The following is a 21187-nucleotide window of genomic DNA, read 5'->3' as shown; positions in this document are numbered from 1 at the left end:
GGCCAACATCCCAGGTTCTTGCCATTTCTACATCCGTTCAGAGAGGACAGGATTCCCGCCACAGCGGACAGGGTGGCACACATAAAAGACACGTTGATGCGCTCAAGGGCTGTCCTAATAGAGGCCAAGAGACGATACAAGGCTGCGGCCGACAGGAAGAGAAGGCCCGGGCCACTGTACCGCACTGGAGACTACGTCTGGATATCCACAAGAAACATGAGGTTTCGAAAGAACAGTGTGTTCCATCCCAAGTACATGGGCCCCTATCGCATTACCAAGTGTTTGGGTCCCGTGAACGTGAAGGTGTGCTTGCCCCAGTCATTGCGGATACACCCTGTCTTTCATGTATCATTACTCAAACCAGCACCCTCCAAGCCGTCTGGGACACCTAGGCCGGTATGCGTGGAGTCGGAGGTGGAGTATGAAGTGTCGGGCATACGGGCGTCCAAATGGCGCAGGGGGAAGCTGTGGTACCTGGTTGCGTGGAAAGGCTATGGCCCGGAGGAGCAATCATGGGAACCGGCTGAAGGGGTTCATGCTCCGCGCTTGGTCTCCTTGTTCCATCGGCGTTTTCCTGCCAGCGCTGGACCCGTGGGGAGCCGCTGAGAGGGAGGATGTACTGTCAAGAATTCCTGTCATGCGAGGGGAGGAAAACGGTAACCAGCGTAAACGGACTACATCTCCCAGGATGCTTAGCGGTTGAGAGGTTATGTAAACAGGAGAGCTGTTACATAACTCAAGGAAAACACGCCCTTATGTAAACAGGAGAGCTGTTACATAACTCAAGGGAAAACACGCCCTTATGTAAACAGGAGAGCTGTTACATAACTCAAGGGAAAACACGCCCTTATGTAAACAGGAGAGCTGTTACATAACTCAAGGAAAACACGCCCTATAAAGGGAGGAACCGGGAGGTACAAGGCTGTCGGATATTGTGTTTACACCGACGTACCTGCTTCGTGAAGAGCAGTGTTCCGGAGTGGTGCTCCAGTAAGGCAAGAACGGAGGTAGGTCGAGTCGTTACTCCCTGGGCCGTGTCTTGCCCCATCGTCACCTGTGAAGGACCCGGAAGCTCTACCGGTCAACCATTGAGCTTCGCTTTTTGACTCGGCTGAGTCAAAGCGCAGTGGCGCTTTTGCTGGTTGGAGTCGTAACTCCCAGCCCGACCAGAGATACAGGGACTGCCAGCTGTAACGCACACCAGGAGGTGTTTGCCGCGTTACAGACTCGGAAGTCCACAGGATCGATCGAGCGGCTGCTCTCGGTTCAGTCTTCTTGCTTTTGATTGGGGTATCGGTGACGCATCACCAGGAGGTGACTCCGCGTCCCGGTGCAGTCTGAGGAAGAGGTTGAGCGGCTGCTCCCTTCAGGTAGAGACCCCGGCTGGGTGTTTCCCTGACTCCTCGATTCTCCCCAACACTCGTCGTGCCCCTCACAGCCTACCGATTGGCATTGTCGGCCATTTCATTTCTGCCCTCTGTTGGCATACGCCGGGATCGGCGTATATGCAGAGGACGGTTAGGACCATCCGTGCTGTGGGCTGGTAACGTACTTAGCCTGGAGGATTCCAGTGACTATAACTTTTGTTTATTCGTTGTATTGTTTTGCCTTCATTAAAATAACTAACCCTTCACAAGTGGTTGCGTCCTCATTATCGTGTCTGTTAAACGATCCTGGGACGTTCAGGGCGTTACACACTCCAATCCTTGTGAAAATCCACAAATTGGGCAAAGGAGCAGGTGGCAAGTAACATCGAAGCATTTAACCACCATGTCGTCCTCTGGGCCAGGTACATTGACAATGTATTTTGTGTTTGGAAAGGGAATGAGAATGAAGCCTTGTCGAATCCTTGAATGACAACAATCTGAATTTAAAATTGACATGTACAATGGACAGGAGTGTTATTGAATTCCTGGATGTAGAAGTGAAAGTGAGTGGTAGCCAGTTGGAAAGCAGATTGTTTTGCAAAAAAACAGCTGGCAACAGCTTGTTACACGCTGAGAGTTGTCACCCCATTAACCTTATAAATAGCATACCTTATGGGGAGCTATTGGGGGCGAGAAGAAATTGTAGCTCAGATTTAGCTTTCCAAGAAGAAATGATATCAATGAAAGCTAGATTTGCGGAGAGGGGTTATTCTCAGAAAGTAATTAAACAAGCATGTGAAAAATGTAAAAGTATCAAACGGGAAGAATTGTTGAAACCCAAATGTAAAGCTAGAGACGAGAAGGAATCAATAAGATTTATAATGTCATATAGCAATCAGTCTTGGGAAGTGAAAAAATGCGGAAATTCTGGGAGGTATTGGGCACGGATGATACATTAGCTAAATTTGTAGGTGAGAAACCTAAGATTACATTTCGGAGATTTACAGCTTTAAAAGATATGTTATGTAAGAGGACATTACCAAACAGCTACAAATTTACAAATGACAGCACAAGGTTTCTTTACATGCAGGTCATGCAAAGCATGCCAGAACAGTACCAATTGTAAGCAGATAGAGCTATCTAAAACCCAGAAACCATTTGTGATACAAAACATTTAACATGTGAATCCGATTTCTATGTGTATGCTTTAATCTGTCCACGCCCATTGGTGTAAATTGGTAGTATAATCCATCAAGTTAAAAACGCATCTTGGAGCATATGAGAGCAATTACAAATGAAGATAGACAATATCCCATTGCTCGACATTTTGAGAAGTTTCACAATGAAAATGCAAATTTGTTGAAATATTGTGCCCTAGAAAGAATTCCTGTATCTGAAAGAGAGGGAAACAGGGTTCGTGAATCGAGGCGTTTGGAGTCTAGAATGATCATAAGATATAAAACCATGTATCTAGCAGGCATGAACAAAGATGAGTTATCGGCACATTTAGGCTAAAGAATTACAAGGTTTGATCATTTAATGAGAGAAAAGACACCAACAATGGCTAGTAACACGGGATCTCGCGTGTTAACCTCTTATGTATAATGTTTCTATTTTTATAGTTATAGAAGGATCATTATTGATGAGTGGACTTGTTGTTTTTATCTTACAGGAGACGGAGTCAATACCTTGTTATAAAGAGAAATGCAAAAGAGCCACTATATGGGGTGTACAAAATGAAAATGAAGCATTATATGTTTATGCTTGGAGTTTGCCCACTAGGGCTGGAGTGTAAGGTGTGATCTACTGGAGTAGTCACATGTTCGATGGCGTTTATTAATTAGCACATGCCCACTGGGGCAGAATTGTAACATTCCTGTTAACTATCAGGAAAGCGATAGTATAAACATTAATATGTTGGGTTACGTCCACTTGGGCTGAATTTACAAATACCAGCATGAGCGCTATGACAGAGAAATGACATTAATGAAATATGAGTTTATTCATGTTTCATCAGTATATGTTGGTCACCAGTCTTATATTCCACGCTAAACATGTGGATATATTGCAGGAAATTACCCTCCAAAATTGATGCAGTTTTTGCACAATATTTGCGGTGACAAAGTAGTCCTTTTTTATGGTTTACACTACGATTGCACTATATGTCTATGGTAGAAACAAATGTTTACTGACCCGTGAGAAAGGAGTGGCTGCAGGTGACTACTATATAGCATTTATAAAGCAAGAAACCCCTAAAATCCGCCCATCATTTCCATATTTTAAAGTGCTTCTGCGGGCTCTGTCTAATCGTCGCTCTCTAGGGGACCCAGTTCTGTCTGCCATTTCTCCCGAAGTGAATCTAAAGTCGTGGAAAGGTTTGTCACTAATGTTTGGTAGATCTTTGCGATTTTATGATCTCCTAAATCCCCCATAAAAACCTTCGCCTCAATAGGGTTAAACTCTGGAAGGGATTCTAGGTGTGTAATATATGGGGATAGGGCATGTCTCAATTGCAAGTATTTATAAAATTGTGTATGTGGCATGGCATATTCATGTCCGAGCTCCTGAAAGGATCTTATCGTGGTGCCATGCATGACATTTCTCAACATGGATATACCTATAGTGTCCCATTGTTTAAACCCTACTAATGCGGACGCTTGCAGCATAAGGCCACTCTGCCAAAGGTGGGTCTCCCTTGTCAACCGCCTCCACCACCCCATCTTGCGCAGTGAGTCTGTCCACACTCTGAAAACCGCACGTGTAGCAGGTGGTAGCATCCGCAGCTCTTTTAACGTTTATAGTAGTTTGTGTGGCAATACATCTCCCATAAGCCATCTCTCTACCCGATAGGCCGGGTCATTGCTAATCCCATACCATCAGTCGTTCAAGACCAAGAGGTGGGATGCTGCATGATATGATTGAGTATCAGTGGTCGCCATAACTCCACAATAGGTTGATTGAAAGCACGTTTTAAGTGGTACTCTAGTGGCCTGATCATGCCACAGAAAGCGGCTCAACCTGGAGTTAAACTGCCGGAACCAGGAGATTGCTATCTGAAAAGGGTGGTTCTGCAGTTGATAGAGAAGGCGAGGGAGAGACACCATTTTGAAGATTGCTGATCTACCCAGTAGGGAAAGAGGCATATATACCCAAGACTCCATCTCTGTCTGAGTGCACATCCAGATGGGGGCAATGTTCTTATCCACAACACCGATTGAGTGTCCGAGATATAAACCCAGAGGTATTACAGTCCAGTTGTGGCCAGTGTTACTTCCGCTGTCCAGGTGCCCATATCTGAGTCACCATGGATGGGCCAAAGAATTGATTTCTTAGCTTTCATATAGAGGCCAGAATGCGGACCGAAAATCTGCATAATAGGGAGAATACAAGTTCCCCTCCAATGTGGATCCAGGAGAAAAAACGGGACATCATCCGCATTAAGGGCGATCTGGTACGACCCCCCCCCCCCCCCCACCCGATCCCCGGCCATTCAAAGCCCCTCACCTTTGCGTCGATTCGAACCCATGAGGGTAGCGGTTCCATAGCTAAGGCAAATAGATAGGGGGAGAGGCCCTATTGAGAAGGGATCTGATATCGCACCGGACACTTTAACCGAGGCCGAGAGGGGGTAGTAAGGGTATTTTTATGGTTTGTGTGTGTAATGGTATTTGGGTGGCAAGGATGTTTTTAGGGTATAGGTGGGATAAGGGTATTTTGGTGATAAGGCTATTTTTAGGGCTAAGAGTATTTGGGTGGCAAGGGCAATTTTAGAGTTTAGGGTGGGAAGGGTATTTGGGTGGTAAGGTTTTTTTTAGGGTTTAGGTTATTTGGGTGGCAAGGCTAATTCTAGGGTTTAGGGTGGCTAGGAGTACTTGGGTGGTAAGGGTATTTTTAGGGTGGGTAAGAGTATCTAGGTGGCAAGGGCGTTTTTTTGGTTTATGGTGGATAGGGGTATTGGGTGGCAAGGGCATATTTAGGGCTGGTTGAGTTTAGGGTCGATAAGGTTATATACATACACACACACACACAGATATATGTATATAAAGGTTTTATACGTACCTGCAAAATATGTACATTTTAGTTGTAAAGGCATGCACGTGGTAAAAATGTGCGTGGTGATAGACGCCTTGGAAAGGCATGCATGGTAATGGCATGCATAGTAATGGCATGCGTGGTTCCGTTCATTTATCCTGTTTGAGCTCTCGGCCTGAATGACTCGAGTCTAAGGTAACAAGAGTGGTCTGAAAGGCTTATCCTGAATACCAAGGATACCGGGCACGAAGCTCTTACCATGGCATAGTACCCGTCACTCGCCAGGACAATGACATCGATAGGAGAGGTGTGATTTGCCACGCAGATCCCACCCTTTTGGGGTCTGTTTTCACTGAAATTAAAGAGCAGCACATAAGTCTAGCAACAGACAAAGATAAATACAACTATATATGTAACATGCCATCCTCAGCCTTCCTCTCTGCACCCTCACAAGCCATGCTTTGACTTGGCACACATGGGTCATTCGGGCAGCGCCTTAACCCTACATCATTCAGAAGGATAAGCTCCTGAAGTAGAACAGTTGCACCTATCACTCACCACCTTGAGCGCATGGCTTATGGCCCGACCACTTCAGTGGTCAAGAATAGAGAAGGCAGAGTAGAAATACAAGGCTTAAACATGCCACAGTCTCTATGAATCATGCACTGGTTTGAAAGTCTCATTGTTATGCAGATCTCTCAGAATTGTCTGAAGAACGTATATTGAAGTCCGCGCAGGTTCTGTATGGGCCTGTGGGATAGCGATCCCAAATCGCACTCCTAGTAGCTTATACTCAAGTTTTACTTTGTGAAAGCTGCTCACAAGGGCATGGTAACAGACTCAGGAAGGGATGGCTACTTGTGATTATACATAAAGACTTCCTGTTGCAGGGCCATCATTACTGGGAAATCATATTTAAGGATAAATTACACTGACTACATTAGATTAGAAAGATTACATTGATTACATTAAATCAGCCAGATTAAACGGATTATGATAGACAGGGAAAATGTAACTTACACTGTAAGCCTCTGTTTTTGTAGCTTGTAGTGCTGTACTCATATGCTCTACATACTCCTGCCATCTATTGTTGGGCTTGGACATTGCAAGTTGTTTTTGTTCAAATAAGTCTTTTCAAGTCCTGTGACTCCTGCCTTGGCTGGCAAAACGCATGGGCACAACTCTATTGTTAGACTGTTTTTTTCACACAGCAGTTGAGCATAAGTATGGAGTGGTAAGTCACGAGAACATTGTGACCATGCGAATTTGTGTATGCGAAAGGAAGTATCAATAATTCAGAGACCTGTAACAGGACACTGACTCCAGGGAGGAAGTGGGTGCATGTGAATCTACAGCTACAAATAGATACTTACAGGGTACGTGGCATTTTCCATTTTTAGTGGCTGTAGATGCACATGCTCTACATAGACTGTAAAGCAGTACTCCCAAAACGGTGGCTAGTCATTGGATGATGCAGATGTCTGTAATAAAGTCCTTTCCTTTAGACTGTAGAGCCAACTTTATCCTGATGACACACCAGAATATCAACATAGTAATGCTTTATAAAGGGGTGTGTGACCATGAAGATGCTTTACAGATGTAAGCTATGGGAACATTACATAAAAAGGCCATGGTTGCCCCCTTCTTCCTAGTCCAGTGTGTTCTAGAGGGTGTAGAGAGCACTCTTTTTGCTTTAATTTTTAATACACTTAACGATCCATTTAGCTAAGCCAGCTTATAAAATCAGTTGACCTTTACAATGTTTAGCAACCGAGACAAGAAGCTACAGAGTTTTATGAAAAGGTCAATGTAGTACATTAAAGCTCGCTTTACATCCAAGATGTAAGGAGCCCGCTCCGCTGCCGAATCTAGCTGAGGTAAAAAGACTGGTAGCACAACTGTTTGATTGAGATGGAAGAGAGAGACCACTTTAGGAAGGAACTTATGGTTTGTTCTTAGGACAACCGTATCTGCATGAACCTCTCTGAAGGTCTCTTGTAAAATGGGGCCATTATTCACTTATGCATCTTAGTGAGGTAATAGCTATGAGGAAAGCTACCTTCCAAGAGAGCAATGCAAAGAGTAGGAATGCAGTGGCTTGAACGGCAGACTAGCAAGTCTTGTGAGGACTACATTGAGATTCCAGCGAGGGATGGTTGGAACCCTGGGTGGAATAACCAGTTAAACTCTTCCATGAAGGATTTAATAACAAGAATTCTAATAAGTGAAAAATGTAGTCTATATAGCTCAGATGATGCAATAGCCACTGATTGTTGTAAGTAAAACAAATAGAAGACAATGTCCTGGACCTCCTGTTTAAGGGGGTCCTAATTTTTAGAATTGCAGTAGTAGAATAATTTATAACACTTCACAGCATAATAGACCCTAGTAGTGAACCTGCAGATTTCTTTGCGGATGTCCATGCGTTCTTGTGTTGGACTTAAATAACCGAACTCGAAGACCTCAGGTGCTAAATTGAATTGCCTGGCTGCCCCGCTTTTACCCTGCTTTTGAGTGAGAAAGACTGTTGTCTGTTAGGGAGCTTTTAATGAAAAGTAAGAGACATCTCAAGTAGAGCTGAGAGCCATGGTTGTCAGGCCCATGTATGAGCCACCGGGGGAGGGGGGGGGGATGTTTACCATAGTATCTGTATCCATTATGGTAGAAGTGAGAGAAGAGGAAAAGCATAGGCAGATATCCCTGACCATTTCATCCACTGTGCATTGTCGATGGACTGTGAAAGTCAAGAGGCAAAGTTTTGGCATTTTATTTTTTCATGAGTGGCGAATAGATCTATTTGTAGAAACCCTCAAAGTTGGTAAGTAGTAGACTCAAGGGTGGCGCTCCCAGTTTGTTGAGTGTGTTGATGCATCCTGCAGACCAAGTCCGCTATGCCATTGCCCACTCTTAGCAAGTACCCTGCAAGGAGGTGAATGTGACAGTGAATCGCTAATGCCAAATATTTTGCACCAGTGCTAAGAGGTGTGGTGAGCGAGATCCACCCAGTTTCTGCAGGTAGTACATATAGGTAATATTGTCGGTTTTTCTAAGTACTACTTTGCTCTGAATGTTCTGAAGAAAGGATTTGAGGACTAGGTGATTTGCAAGAAGCTCCACGAAGTTGATTTAGAACGTCAGTTGCGGGGGAGACCATAGACCCCAAACTACCATGTTATTGAGATGAGCCCCTCAGCCAACAAGAGATGCGTCCATGGGGTTGGTCACTTGAAGAATGGGTTCCATGAAGGGCCTGCCCTGCAACAGACTTTTGCTGTATCACCACTGCAGAGATTCGGTAGGTGACCCTTTGTGCTCAGAGGTATACCCGCAATGGATGCATGTGCAATTTGACATGGGGAACTATGGCAATACAGGAAGCCATCGCCCCAAGAGGAGCATCACTATTCTTACTGGAAGTCGACGATTTTGAATGAAAAAGCAGTTATGCTGAAAGGCTAGCACTCTTTGGTGGATGCCCTGCCGGTGATGGCATTGAGAATTGACCCTAGTACGGCTGATGGTGAGACTTGGAGGCATTTATTGCAGATCCCAAGCTATGAAACGGGGAGAAAGCAACTTGAGTGTGTACACTGTGGTCTGCCCATACTCTTAATCAGCCAATCATCTAGATAGGGAAATACATGCAAGTCCTCCATTTCTGAGGTGGGAGGCTATGGCTGCTAGACATTGTGTGAACACCCTTGGGCTGTGGTAACCCCGAAGGAAGAGGCTTGAATTGGTTGTTTTGACCACTTACTGTGAAGGGGAGGTAGCGCCAGTGAGCAGTATGCATAGGTATGTGGAAGGAGTTTGCCTTCAGATCTAGAGTGGTCATTAGGTCGCCTTGAAGTAGCAGTGGAATAACATTATATAGGGTTGACATATACAAATGTTCAGAGGATGTATTTGTTGAGGGCCTGAGGCTGAGGATTGGTTTGAGAGCCAACCTTTTTTGTGAATATTGAGAATAGGAAGTTTACTCCTCCCACCCCCCACACATTGTAAGGGTATTGACTCTATAGCCACTTTGTGGAGAAGTGAGTGTACTTCATCTTGGAGAAGACAGAAGTATTCTGAGCTTTGGCTGTGTGAACAGGGAGGAATGTTTGGTAGGGCTGAGAGAAGCTCTAAGCAATACCCCTGTATATAATCCCTTGAACCAAATGATATGAGGTGATTTTCTCCCAAAGCAATACCCATGTTATAGAATCCCTAGAACCAAATGGTATGAGGTGATTTCCTCCCACCAGCATGATAATCCTGCAATCTCCTTTCACCTCTCTGCCCCCCAATGCTAGACATAAGACCAGTGTTTTGAGGTGGAGGCTCCCCTGGTGGGAGTACCTCTACCTCAGCCCTGTTGTAACTATTACCCTAATAGGACACTTGTGTGTAACCCCTGCCTCCCTGTTGGTGGTAGGACTGCTGCAGCCTTTGATATGCTTCCAGTCTATAGTGCAATCTATGAAAAGAGCCCCTAATAAATGGCTTCTGAAGTGCACCTATAGCTTTTGCTATTTGTGTCTTTAAAAAGAATTCTACCATGTCATCTACCTGAAGGCTGAAGAGGTGTTTACCATCAAAGGTAAATTGATAAAGTGTTACTGTACCACTGGCATAAAGCCCGAGACGCATAGCCATGAGTGACTAAGGTGGAAAATGTAGGTGGTTACTCTGTGGTAAACATTTCATTACCGGTACTATTTTTTATGCGGTAAAGTCTAGTAAGAATAACTCAGTATATATAAGAGGCAGAATCCGTGGTATTAGAGGTTCTAAAAGGCTTTATTCCTCTACAAAGGAATTACAGTTCGAACTGCAGGCTTCAAATTCCATCACCATGAAGGTTCAGGAAGGGAAGGCAATACATTATTGACAAGTAATGGTATTTATATGGAAAGCATTACATTAAGACAGATGCAAGAGGCGTAACAGCTGATAATACAGATATAATACACATACGTAATGGAAAAAGGAGTAAACATAGGCGTAACTAGAAACGTCATTAAACATGATGTCACAAGTGGGTGGATCCATAAGAGAATCCTGCAATGTCAGCAGAAATACTTGGCAGAGATGCGCGCGCAGCTGCATGACGTGTGATTGACGTGCAACTAGAGGGTGAAGGGGACTTGACATTTAGCTCTACATGTGGAGACAGAAGTCTGAGGGGTCATGTCAACCTAATCCCAAATCATATCTAATATCTTACGTTTAAAGAACTGTATTATCCAAAAGGAAAAGTCTCTCGGACGGAATCTATTCTATACTGACTGTTAGTGCGTGTACAAGCGTCTAAGTGTCTACATGAGATGCGAGGGGGCAGGAATCTTCCATGGTAACAGGGGCTATGAATTACTTGCATGAGGACAGTGAGGCCTGGTCCTTTGCACGGTAGCTGGAAGAATGTTTACCTAAACTACTAGACAGGAATGCATCGGATGAGGAGCGGAGCAGATAATCTTGAAGGTGAAATACAGTTTTTGGCAGGCAACAGGCTGGATCAGGCACCGTTAGCCGCGCAGGGAGTAGGACAAAGTTCAGGGATACAGATGCAGGTTCGGACTGGAGCTGTCAGAGGCAGAAGGCAGGAAAAGGCTTGATGACAGAATTCAGGGCCTACTCGCCTGAATCTGTAAAATGTGGAAAGTGAACCACATAAAGTCGGTGGCCTTTCATACTTAGGAATGGAATATCTGACCCATTGATGGCGGCTCTGAAAGAGGACATGTTGACGGTGGACGCACATGTATTTGCGTCTTCATAACTGGAACTGGAGGGAACATACATGTACTTATAGCATGCACATGGAGCCGTTGGGGTCTACGATAGGGGACATAACTGATCACAAAATTCCTATTTCCTCATTCCCTCCTTGTCCCCTACTGACCCTCAGGAGATATCGATCTTCATCAATCCATCGATCTGTTCATATAGCATCATTTGTTCTTCTTTCTTCTTCCGGGATCTTGAATGAAAACTTAGATGCGGGATACACGATGTGGCACACAGACCACAAATCGCTGGCCCACATTGTAGACATAGGCAGCAACTGAATAGTATGAGAAAGCCAATACCTAGGAAGGATAGGATCCTCCATCCCCAGGCTGACAACGCGCTCCAGAACCAACCGGACCAAGTCCAGGTGCCTGGACTCTGGTGTATCTGGCTTATAATCTTATGAAGGCGAGTTATGGCTTTATATACTGACGGCGAGTTTTCTGGTATGAAAACACAGCAACTTGATCCGATGACCCTACAAGCTCCGCCCCTATCGGCCAGGATGACGTCAAGGACAAGACGATTTTGAAGCACAACAATCCGCATAGCAGACTGCTCTTCTGTTAAATTGCCTAAGGCGGAAGTAGTCTCGTTCACTACTGCTTCAAGGGTTCTAGTTAATCTGCGTATCAGCTTACTATTAGTGACTGTACCTATATAGGGAAAGAAACCTTTATTAAAATCTGTATATTGCTCCCATGCCGTTTCAGTGTAATCGACAATCGGGAGATCTCTCTGCTGTCTATTGTGTACTAAATGGGTATTTCTGTGATAATCAGGAGGGGCTAGGAAAACAGGTGGCAGAAGGAATGCTATGTAACAGGTACCATCCCAATCTAGAGGTAGACGTATATATGCGGTCTGGCCACATATGAAGTAGGAATGACGGGAAGCTCTAAATGTAGACTTGCCTTGATCACTGAATCTTATTACAGTGGTACATTTACTATGGCCCATGTGTATGGAACCATTCTTTCTTACACATAATTCCCCTTTTACTGGGAATACTGACATGGCGGGCAAGATTGGCGTAGCTTCGGATTCAACATTCAGAATCAGGAGGTTAAGTGTAAAATTACCTAATCCATATACTTCATTTTCTAGATCAGTTCCTGTTCTTTTGGGAAGTCCCTCCTTGTTAGGGTAGCAGACTTTAAGCAAAACTAGGTTCAGGTTTCCCCATACCCAGTTGTCTTGATAAACTACGGGATTTGAATCTAGAGAATTAATCAAACTAAACCATGCTCCACAGGAGCCATTGTGTGTGAACGGATATGGAAAGAGGGGCAAAACTCCCTTATAGTTCTGATAGGGAGGGAGTCGGCCACATATCCAACAATTTGTAGCATTGCTGGTCTGATGGGAATGATGTAACATACTAATGAATGTGTTGTTGCGCAGCGCAAATCTATAAGACAACTCATGCGGAGGTAATTCGCTAAAAGAATGTTCTGCGGTAATATTGTAAGCATGTTTAGAAATAGGGTAATACATATGCAGCAATATACTAGAAATGATGATCAGAAGACTTAGAAAAAACAAAATTAATAATGTTACTGTGCAGTGACTACGAAGTGATTTACAATACGCATGCTTTTTAAGCTGCATCTGTCGATTTTTCTCTCTATTTCGGTCTAGAGGATACATGTCGGAGACAAATTCAACCGATTCACCTTGGAGAGGACTTAAACAATCAAATTGTCTGACTTGCTAGACCTTAATTTCAGTTTATAAAGTTCCGTTTTCGTTTGTTCAACCAAGGGGAGCTTTGAGTCTGTCTGTGACGGAATGCAGGGCTGATTGTTCACATCGGACGGTAGTCCATAAAATTTTTTGATATGACTCGAGTGCAACCACCCTTTACGTCCCTCGATCTTCACGGCTGTCCTTGTTGTTAGTAGAACGAGTTTAGGCGATTTCCACCTAGGCTCCAGTTGGGTCTTCCGGTCGAAATTCCGCACCAGAACCAGGTCACCTGGAACCACGTCATGGGGCTTCACCTCAGTGTTATCGGGAAAAGCTGCTGCTACCTGTGAACGACAAGATTGTAGTGCAGACATCAAGGAAGCCAGGTAATCTGTCAGCATATTACAGTCAACATCAGTGATTTTACGAGGTATAGGCGTCCCCCACATATTTGGTGGTCTACCGAAGATCACCTCGTACGGGGATAGCCCTGTTCGAGAATGTGCTACCATTCTCATGTAAAAGAGCGCAACTGGTAAGGCTATTATCCAATCGACACCTTTTTCTCTACATATTTTGGACAATCTGATTTTCAGAGTTTGATTATGACGTTCCACAAGACCTGCTGCCTCGGGATGTCGAACACAGTGGAATTTCCATTGGTAACCTAACAGAAGTGAAACGTGTTTCATTAGTTCGGATGAGAATGGCTGGCCGTTATCTGAGTATACAACACGTGGTAAACCGAATCGTGGGAAGAATTCTCGAACTAGCTGTTTGGCAGTAGTCGGAGCAGTGTAATCTGAAACCGGGTAGGCTTCTGTCCAACGGGAAAGAGCACAGACAACTACGAGAACATATTTGAATCCTCGACATCGTTCCATCTGGATATAATCCATCTGGAGGACTTCAAAAGCATGATCGGGAGGTTGAAATCCACCCTGCTCTACGGGGATGCTTTTACCTGGATTATACTGACAACATATCATACAGGTACGTACTTTCTGTTTGGCTGCTGCTCGCAAGTGTTTGTTGAACCAAATGTGTTGAATACTGTCTAGCATAGCTTTTTCTCCTAGGTGCGCTGGACTATGTATTGTGTTAATGATGACTTGAACCATGGAGTCGGGAAGAAACCATATAGATTTTTCCTTCGTCATCCATCCTTGATCCGTTTGGATCCCTCCTAATTCAGTCCATTTCTTTATTTCTTCTGGTGTAGCATGTGTCTGTATGTCAATTATATCAAGGGCGGGATCCTTAACTGTCATGCAATGTGTTGGTGTCGAAACTATTGTTTTTGTCGTGTCAGTTGAATGAGTCTGGTTCTGAGCAGTCTGTTTAGCTGTTCTGTCAGCTAGGTCATTACCCTGAGAAATGATATCGGTAACTTTTGTATGAGCTTTGCATTTCATAATCGATATTGCAGTAGGTAGATGAATCGCGTCTAATAGAGCTTGAATGAGGGGTCCGTGTTGGATGTGGGCACCATGAGAAGTTAAATAACCTCTCTCTCGCCACAGCACGCCGAAGTCATGGACGACTCCGAATGCATAACGTGAATCTGTGTATATGTTGACTTTCTTATTTTTGGCTTGAATACAGGCTTGTGTCAGAGTGATGAGCTCTGCTGCTTGAGCTGACAAAGTGTTAATACAATTTGTTTCAATGACTTCAGTGTCTGTTGTGACTGCGTAAGCGGCCACTAACTCTCCTGTACTTGTTCTCATACATGAACCATCTACATATAATGTCAAGTCTGGATCTGATAAAGGGATATCTGTCAAGTCTTGTCTGGGTTTTGTCGTGATAGTAATGACTTCAATACAATCATGTGCTAATGGATCTGTTCCATTTACGGGCAAAAGTGTGGCAGGATTTAACGTATTACAACGTCTGATTTCTATATGTGGCTGAAACAATGTTAATTCATAACCGGTGAGTCTCGCTATAGTCAAGTGTTGTGTTTGTGTGCGGTTCAAGAGAACCTCTACTGCGTGTGGTACTTGTACTGTCAATTGATGTCCTAACACTATGGCATCGCTTTGTCTGATTGCTAAAGCTGTTGCTGCCACTGATTTCAGGCACGCAGGAAGAGCCTGAGCTACTGGATCTAATGTACTAGAGAAATAAGCACATGGTTTGTGTGATCCTGCTTGTTCCTGAGTGAGTACTGACAAGGCAGTACCTTCGCGTTCTGTAACAAAGAGTGTAAACTGTTTACTGTAACATGGTGTTGCTAAAACAGGTGCTTGACATAAAGCTTTCTTTAAGCTTTCAAAGGCATGTGTATGTTCTTGAGTCCAAGGGAGAACAGTCGATGTGGCTGCCTCCTGTGTTGTCACCTGGATGAGTGGTTTTGCTAAAAATGCATATTGAGGGATCCACTGCCTACAGTATGAAGTGAGACCTATAAAAGCCCGCACCTCATTTTGTGTCTTGGGTGGTGCCATGTTAGCGATTAACTGGATGCGATCAGGTGTAAGCTGTCTTCCCTCCTTGGACAGCGAGTGCCCAAGGTAAACAACTTGCTGGACACAGAATTGCAGCTTAGAAGGGGACACCTTGTGCCCCTTGTCGGCCAGAAATCTTAAAACCGTCAGTGACGCTTTTTCACATTCCGATTCGCTTCGGGCGGTGATCAGCAAATCATCGACATATTGAAGCAAGGCAGTGTTAACTGGCATGTGGATACTGTCAAGTTCTCGTTTCAGTGCTTGGCTATAGATGCTGGGGCTTTCTGTAAATCCTTGAGGTGCGCGTGTGAATTTAAAACTTCGTCCATTTAAACTGAATCCGAACAAATATTGACTTTCCGGATCTGTTGGGACGCTAAAGAAAGCATTCTTGAGATCAATTACAGTGAAGAACGTTGCTTCTGAGTCAATAGCTGTTAGTAATGAAGAGATATCTGGGACCACAGGGTATTGTGGTACAATACATTTATTTAATTCGCGCAGATCAATAACTAATCGATATACTGGTGATGCTTTTGGATCCGTTCTTTTAAGAATCGGAATTATCGGGGAATTACATACATTGGAGTCGGTTTCTACAACCACTCCTTGTGCAATGAGCTCGTCAATGATTTGCAGTAAAGCCACAACAGCATCTGGTGGTAACTTGTATTGTCGCATTCGTGGTAGTACTACTCCTGTTTTTAGTGTGACTCGATATGGTGTAATGTTCATGCAACCAACATCAGTCGGGCCTTGTGCCCATAAATGTGTAGGTAAATTCTGCAGCCGGTGATCCATGTCTCTAGACACGTAGTGACCTTTGAAATCACGTAAAAATAATCGTACTCCTTCCGGAGAACAACATATTATAGCTCCTAGAGCTTTCAATGTTTTTATACCTAACAAGTTTTCTGGACATGATTTAGTAAGCAATAAATCTGTAGTACGTGTTAATGGACCAACCGTAAGTGGAAGGGGTTGCGTTACTTCATTAATGATAGGCTTTCCTGAGAATCCAAGGGAAATATTCTGTGAGCCTGAGAGGGGTGCCCCTGGAACTTCACTGCGTCGTATAGTTGTTCTGCTTGCCCCTGTATCAAGTAAAAACTTTCTGTCTTCCCCTAATAGTTCACTATGTACATAAGGTCCCTCTTGATCTACAGGAACCTCGATAAGGGGTAAGCCAACTTCCCTCTCTAGGCTATTTCATGTGTATCGCTGATAATCGGGATAGTCATTTTGTGCATACTGGTACATCTGTTGCGTTGTTGCTTGTGTGGCAGCAATAGGCTGCATTTGTGGTGGTGCTACGGTCTGTTGTAGAGCTGCCTGTTGCGGAGCTAGTTGTTGCGGAGCTGACCTAGATTGTGCATGCTGAGGGACTTGTTGTTGATTCTGATCCTGTCTAGGTGGACGTGGTCTTTCCTGGGTTCTACCTGTGGCAATATTATGTTTCAAGACTGGGCAATCGTGTATATAATGACCTTGTTGTTTACAATAGTTGCATGTCCCTTTCGTCGGACCTGCGGAATCACCTTTTTTATGACCATCAGCTGGAACTGACTGAGCAACAAGCATTTTCATTTTCGTATCTTTCATACGCCTTTGTTCATGTTCTTGTTCTTCTCTAATTCTATTGTGGTGATATTGTAACATCTGTAACATCTGTGACGGGGTGTTACCTTGCCAGGTACTCTCAAATTTCAATACTCTATTCTTAACTTGCGGCAGGGAATTTTCAACTAATTTTGTCACAAATAGATGTGGATATGACTCGCTACTTGCTTTTATGCCACTATTGATACCAAAACATTTTTCAAATCGGGAATAGAAATCACTAGTGTCTTCATCTTGCTTTTGTTTACAGGCTGAGATTGCACCCCAGTCCTCCTTTTTCGTAGTTAATAAACGTGGCAGTACCTGTACTAGTAGTCCTGGTAGTGCTGTAGTCTTTTCCCCAAGCCCTGATCCTGCAGCTCGGGCCTTTTCTTCGTTTTCTAATGCTGTCCAGTCTATCTTTTGGTCTCCCACCTCCCATTCCTTTTCTTTGAGTTTCTCGTAAACACCGGCAGGCATTAACACTTTCAATATTTTCATGATGTCGGGGTAGGTATACTCTCCCATGAGTAACATGTCTTTTATCTCACGGTGGAAACCTGCTGGATCCTTGTCATGGCTGGGTACTACTTTCTTCATCTCTAATAATTCAATTTTAGTTATAGGCGTGTACACAAACACGCGTGTAAAGTTATTATCTTCACCTCTGATTGGGTGTACTTCGCGTAACGGGTTCTGTCTATCTATGTGATATATTTTTCTTCCCATAGTGGGAATTGGAACGTGTTCTGGGTATGCGAAAACTATATACTGGTTTCGAAATTCTAGAATTTCTTTAATTAGATCAGTACCTGAACCTCTCCATTTATTCGTGAGTAATTCGGTCAATATGTCAGGTAAGGGTCCAGGATCGGAGTGTTGACTTTTATATAATATAAGGAGGTGTTGAATCATGTATATACTAGCTAAACGCTGTTCGTATGGGGTAAGATTCAGAAATGTGTGTGCTAATGCATCTTCACTGTATTTGTCGGGACAGTCGGCCCATTGTACTGCTGACCTGGCTAATTCTTGTTCATCCATGGAATCGAGCATATGGTACCCCCTTCGATCTCGGAGTAATTTATCAGCGGCTTGGAATAGGTGTTCAGGGGACCTTGTATTTAACATAGGGGTTTGAAAATGTCTGTTACATTCTGGACGTATCGGACGTATCGGATCATTAAAGCCTCTAGTATCATTATGGGGTCTTCCTCTACCTACGTAAGCTATCGTATCTAATTGTTCTGATTCTTGCTCCTCCTCTCCCTCTGATTCAATTCTGTCTGCTTCTCGTCTTTCTTTATGTATTCGTTCTACTTCTTTGCGGATCTTTCGGCACATAACTACTATGCATGACTGTTTATCATGTTTCTCGTCTGATATGTTCTGACCCCATTTGGCAAGTTTTTGCATGGTATCATGATCTGCCTCAGGCCTGTCTTGGTTCCTGATCACGCAGTTTATGAAAAAACGTAGTAGTTGTCTTTGTACATCCACTTTCTGGTATTCCATAGGTTCGTTAATACTTTCTGTGCCTCGCCCTGTTTGGACAAAGTGATATATATTGTCTAGGTGTTCAACCATTCCTGGTATCGTCATTAAATACAATGTAGCTCGTCGTATACGTAGTGATGATAGTAGCAATCTGTCCTGTTTACCTGGCACTGGATCGTATCTACAATCCACAAGATGTTCTTTAAACATGTCGGATGTCGCTAGTTGGGGTGTACGTTGGAGTGCTAAATCTCTAAGGGTCTGTTTATTTCGTGGCGGGGTGGCAAACATGTCTGTCGTACCTCCTGTGGCACCATCTGAGGTGCTGGGCAAGAAAGGATTCGTTGGACGTAAGATAGAAATTGTAGATGCGGGAAAAACAGTAGAAACGGACGGACCTGTGGGAATGGGCGTAGGAGTTTGTTGTTGCGGGGATACAGACGGATGATCTTGACGTTGAACACCATCGTCATGCGGTGTGTGTGGTGTGGCATTAGTATATTCGGGAGCTACGTCATCTAAATAGGAGGAAAGGAAAACATCTTTTGCTGTTTTGGGATGTGCTTTTATCGGGAGCAATGGAGGTGTCAAGTTTTTCGGTATTTCCGGGGTGGCCTGAGGTAACCCTTCGGCCAAAAGAGGATACATACCATTCATAAGGGTATTTCTTTGTCTATCTATTTGTTCTGATTTTACTCGGGTACCTTCCTCAATTAATAGATTTTCTCGGGCTTTATTTGAATTCTCCCTACCTTTCTCTTCCTGTCTGAGCGCTTTTTCTGTACGTCTATATGATTCTTTACGCCATAATTCAATGGCATCTTTCTGTGACTGTCTGGCTTTCTTTTTCCATAATTCTTCTTCTACTCTCATGATGCAATCTGCATCCCAGGTCCCCGCTGCGGGCCACCTCTGACTTTCTGGCAACTCTTTGGTGTAGTCCACCCATAAATCAAGAAATAACACGGCATCTAGTCCATGCTTATGATACATAAAGTACCCTGGAGTGTCCCTAGGTGGGATGGGAACAGCTTCTTCGTGTACACCTTTTCTGGTTTTGATCTGTCTTAATTTCGAAAAGAGCGGCATTTTTAGACCTTATTACTTGAATACACTTAATACAATAAACACAATAATGAACAATCATTCACACCACAATATGTAGAACGTATAAAACATTTAACATTTAACAGTTTAACGAACGATGATAACTAATAGAAAACTAGTTACTGACATAATACTAACACTAAATAATACTTAATTATATGCAAGACATACTAGATATACTGCTAAACAGTACAGATACACTGCTAAAACAGTGCAGACCGGATTTGTGTACCCAAACCCGTCTTGACCGGCACAACCTATGTGCACGTTTAAATGCCTCCCCGGCAATGGTACTCACCGGGTAGCGCGGAACGGAAGGCCTCGGAACTGAACTGAAACTGGACCGGACTGGACTCGACTCGACTGGACTCGGAACTTCGGAATCTGGTGGGCCTCTGTATACCTCGGATCTTGCTCTCTCAGCTAGGCTCTGGTCGGGATACTTCGCACTTCTCACCGCCTCGTCTGGGTGTTGATCGCAGCCTCAGTCGCCCCCGCTTGGCCGGAGGGAGATACAGGAAATCCTGCAGGTACGCGTTTTTGTCCGTTCAGCTGTGGCAGGAGACCGGGCCTGCAACGCACCTCCGGCGCGTGAGATGAGAAAGTGTCCCTATTCGGGCGCCAATTTATGTGGTAAATATTTCATTACCGGTACTATTTTTTATGCGGTAAAGTCTAGTAAGAATAACTCAGTAAATATAAGAGGCAGAATCCGTGGTATTAGAGGTTCTAAAAGGCTTTATTCCTCTACAAAGGAATTACAGTTCGAACTGCAGGCTTCAAATTCCATCACCATGAAGGTTCAGGAAGGGAAGGCAATACATTATTGACAAGTAATGGTATTTATATGGAAAGCATTACATTAAGACAGATGCAAGAGGCGTAACAGCTGATAATACAGATATAATACACATACGTAATGGAAAAAGGAGTAAACATAGGCGTAACTAGAAACGTCATTAAACATGATGTCACAAGTGGGTGGATCCATAAGAGAATCCTGCAATGTCAGCAGAAATACTTGGCAGAGATGCGCGCGCAGCTGCATGACGTGTGATTGACGTGCAACTAGAGGGTGAAGGGGACTTGACATTTAGCTCTACATGTGGAGACAGAAGTCTGAGGGGTCATGTCAACCTAATCCCAAATCATATCTAATATCTTACGTTTAAAGAACTGTATTATCCAAAAGGAAAAGTCTCTCGGACGGAATCTATTCTATACTGACTGTTAGTGCGTGTACAAGCGTCTAAGTGTCTACATGAGATGCGAGGGGGCAGGAATCTTCCATGGTAACAGGGGCTATGAATTACTTGCATGAGGACAGTGAGGCCTGGCCCTTTGCACGGTAGCTGGAAGAATGTTTACCTAAACTACTAGACAGGAATGCATCGGATGAGGAGCGGAGCAGATAATCTTGAAGGTGAAATACAGTTTTTGGCAGGCAACAGGCTGGATCAGGCACCGTTAGCCGCGCAGGGAGTAGGACAAAGTTCAGGGATACAGATGCAGGTTCGGACTGGAGCTGTCAGAGGCAGAAGGCAGGAAAAGGCTTGATGACAGAATTCAGGGCCTACTCGCCTAAATCTGTAAAATGTGGAAAGTGAACCACAAAGTCGGTGGCCTTTCATACTTAGGAATGGAATATCTGACCCATTCATG

The 21187-nt window shown here is 44.0% G+C and overlaps 1 protein-coding gene across 3 annotated transcripts in view; it reads right to left on the bottom strand.

Annotated features, from left to right (window-relative positions):
* The window catches only part of GPAT4 (glycerol-3-phosphate acyltransferase 4), a 280405-nt gene that overhangs the window by 77523 nt on the left and 181695 nt on the right, over positions 1 to 21187 (bottom strand). For all 3 annotated transcript variants that reach the window (XM_085634041.1, XM_085634039.1, XM_085634040.1), the window contains one exon: positions 5658 to 5751. In XM_085634041.1, the coding sequence (XP_085490167.1) occupies positions 5658 to 5751 (94 nt within the window). The remainder of the gene's footprint in view (positions 1 to 5657; positions 5752 to 21187) is intronic.

This window comes from Triturus cristatus, chromosome 11, assembly GCF_964204655.1.
Source record: "Triturus cristatus chromosome 11, aTriCri1.1, whole genome shotgun sequence".
Classification (NCBI taxonomy): Eukaryota; Metazoa; Chordata; class Amphibia; order Caudata; family Salamandridae; genus Triturus; species Triturus cristatus.
The sequence above is the reverse complement of the archived record's forward strand: the minus strand, read 5'-3'. Positions and strand labels throughout refer to the sequence as shown.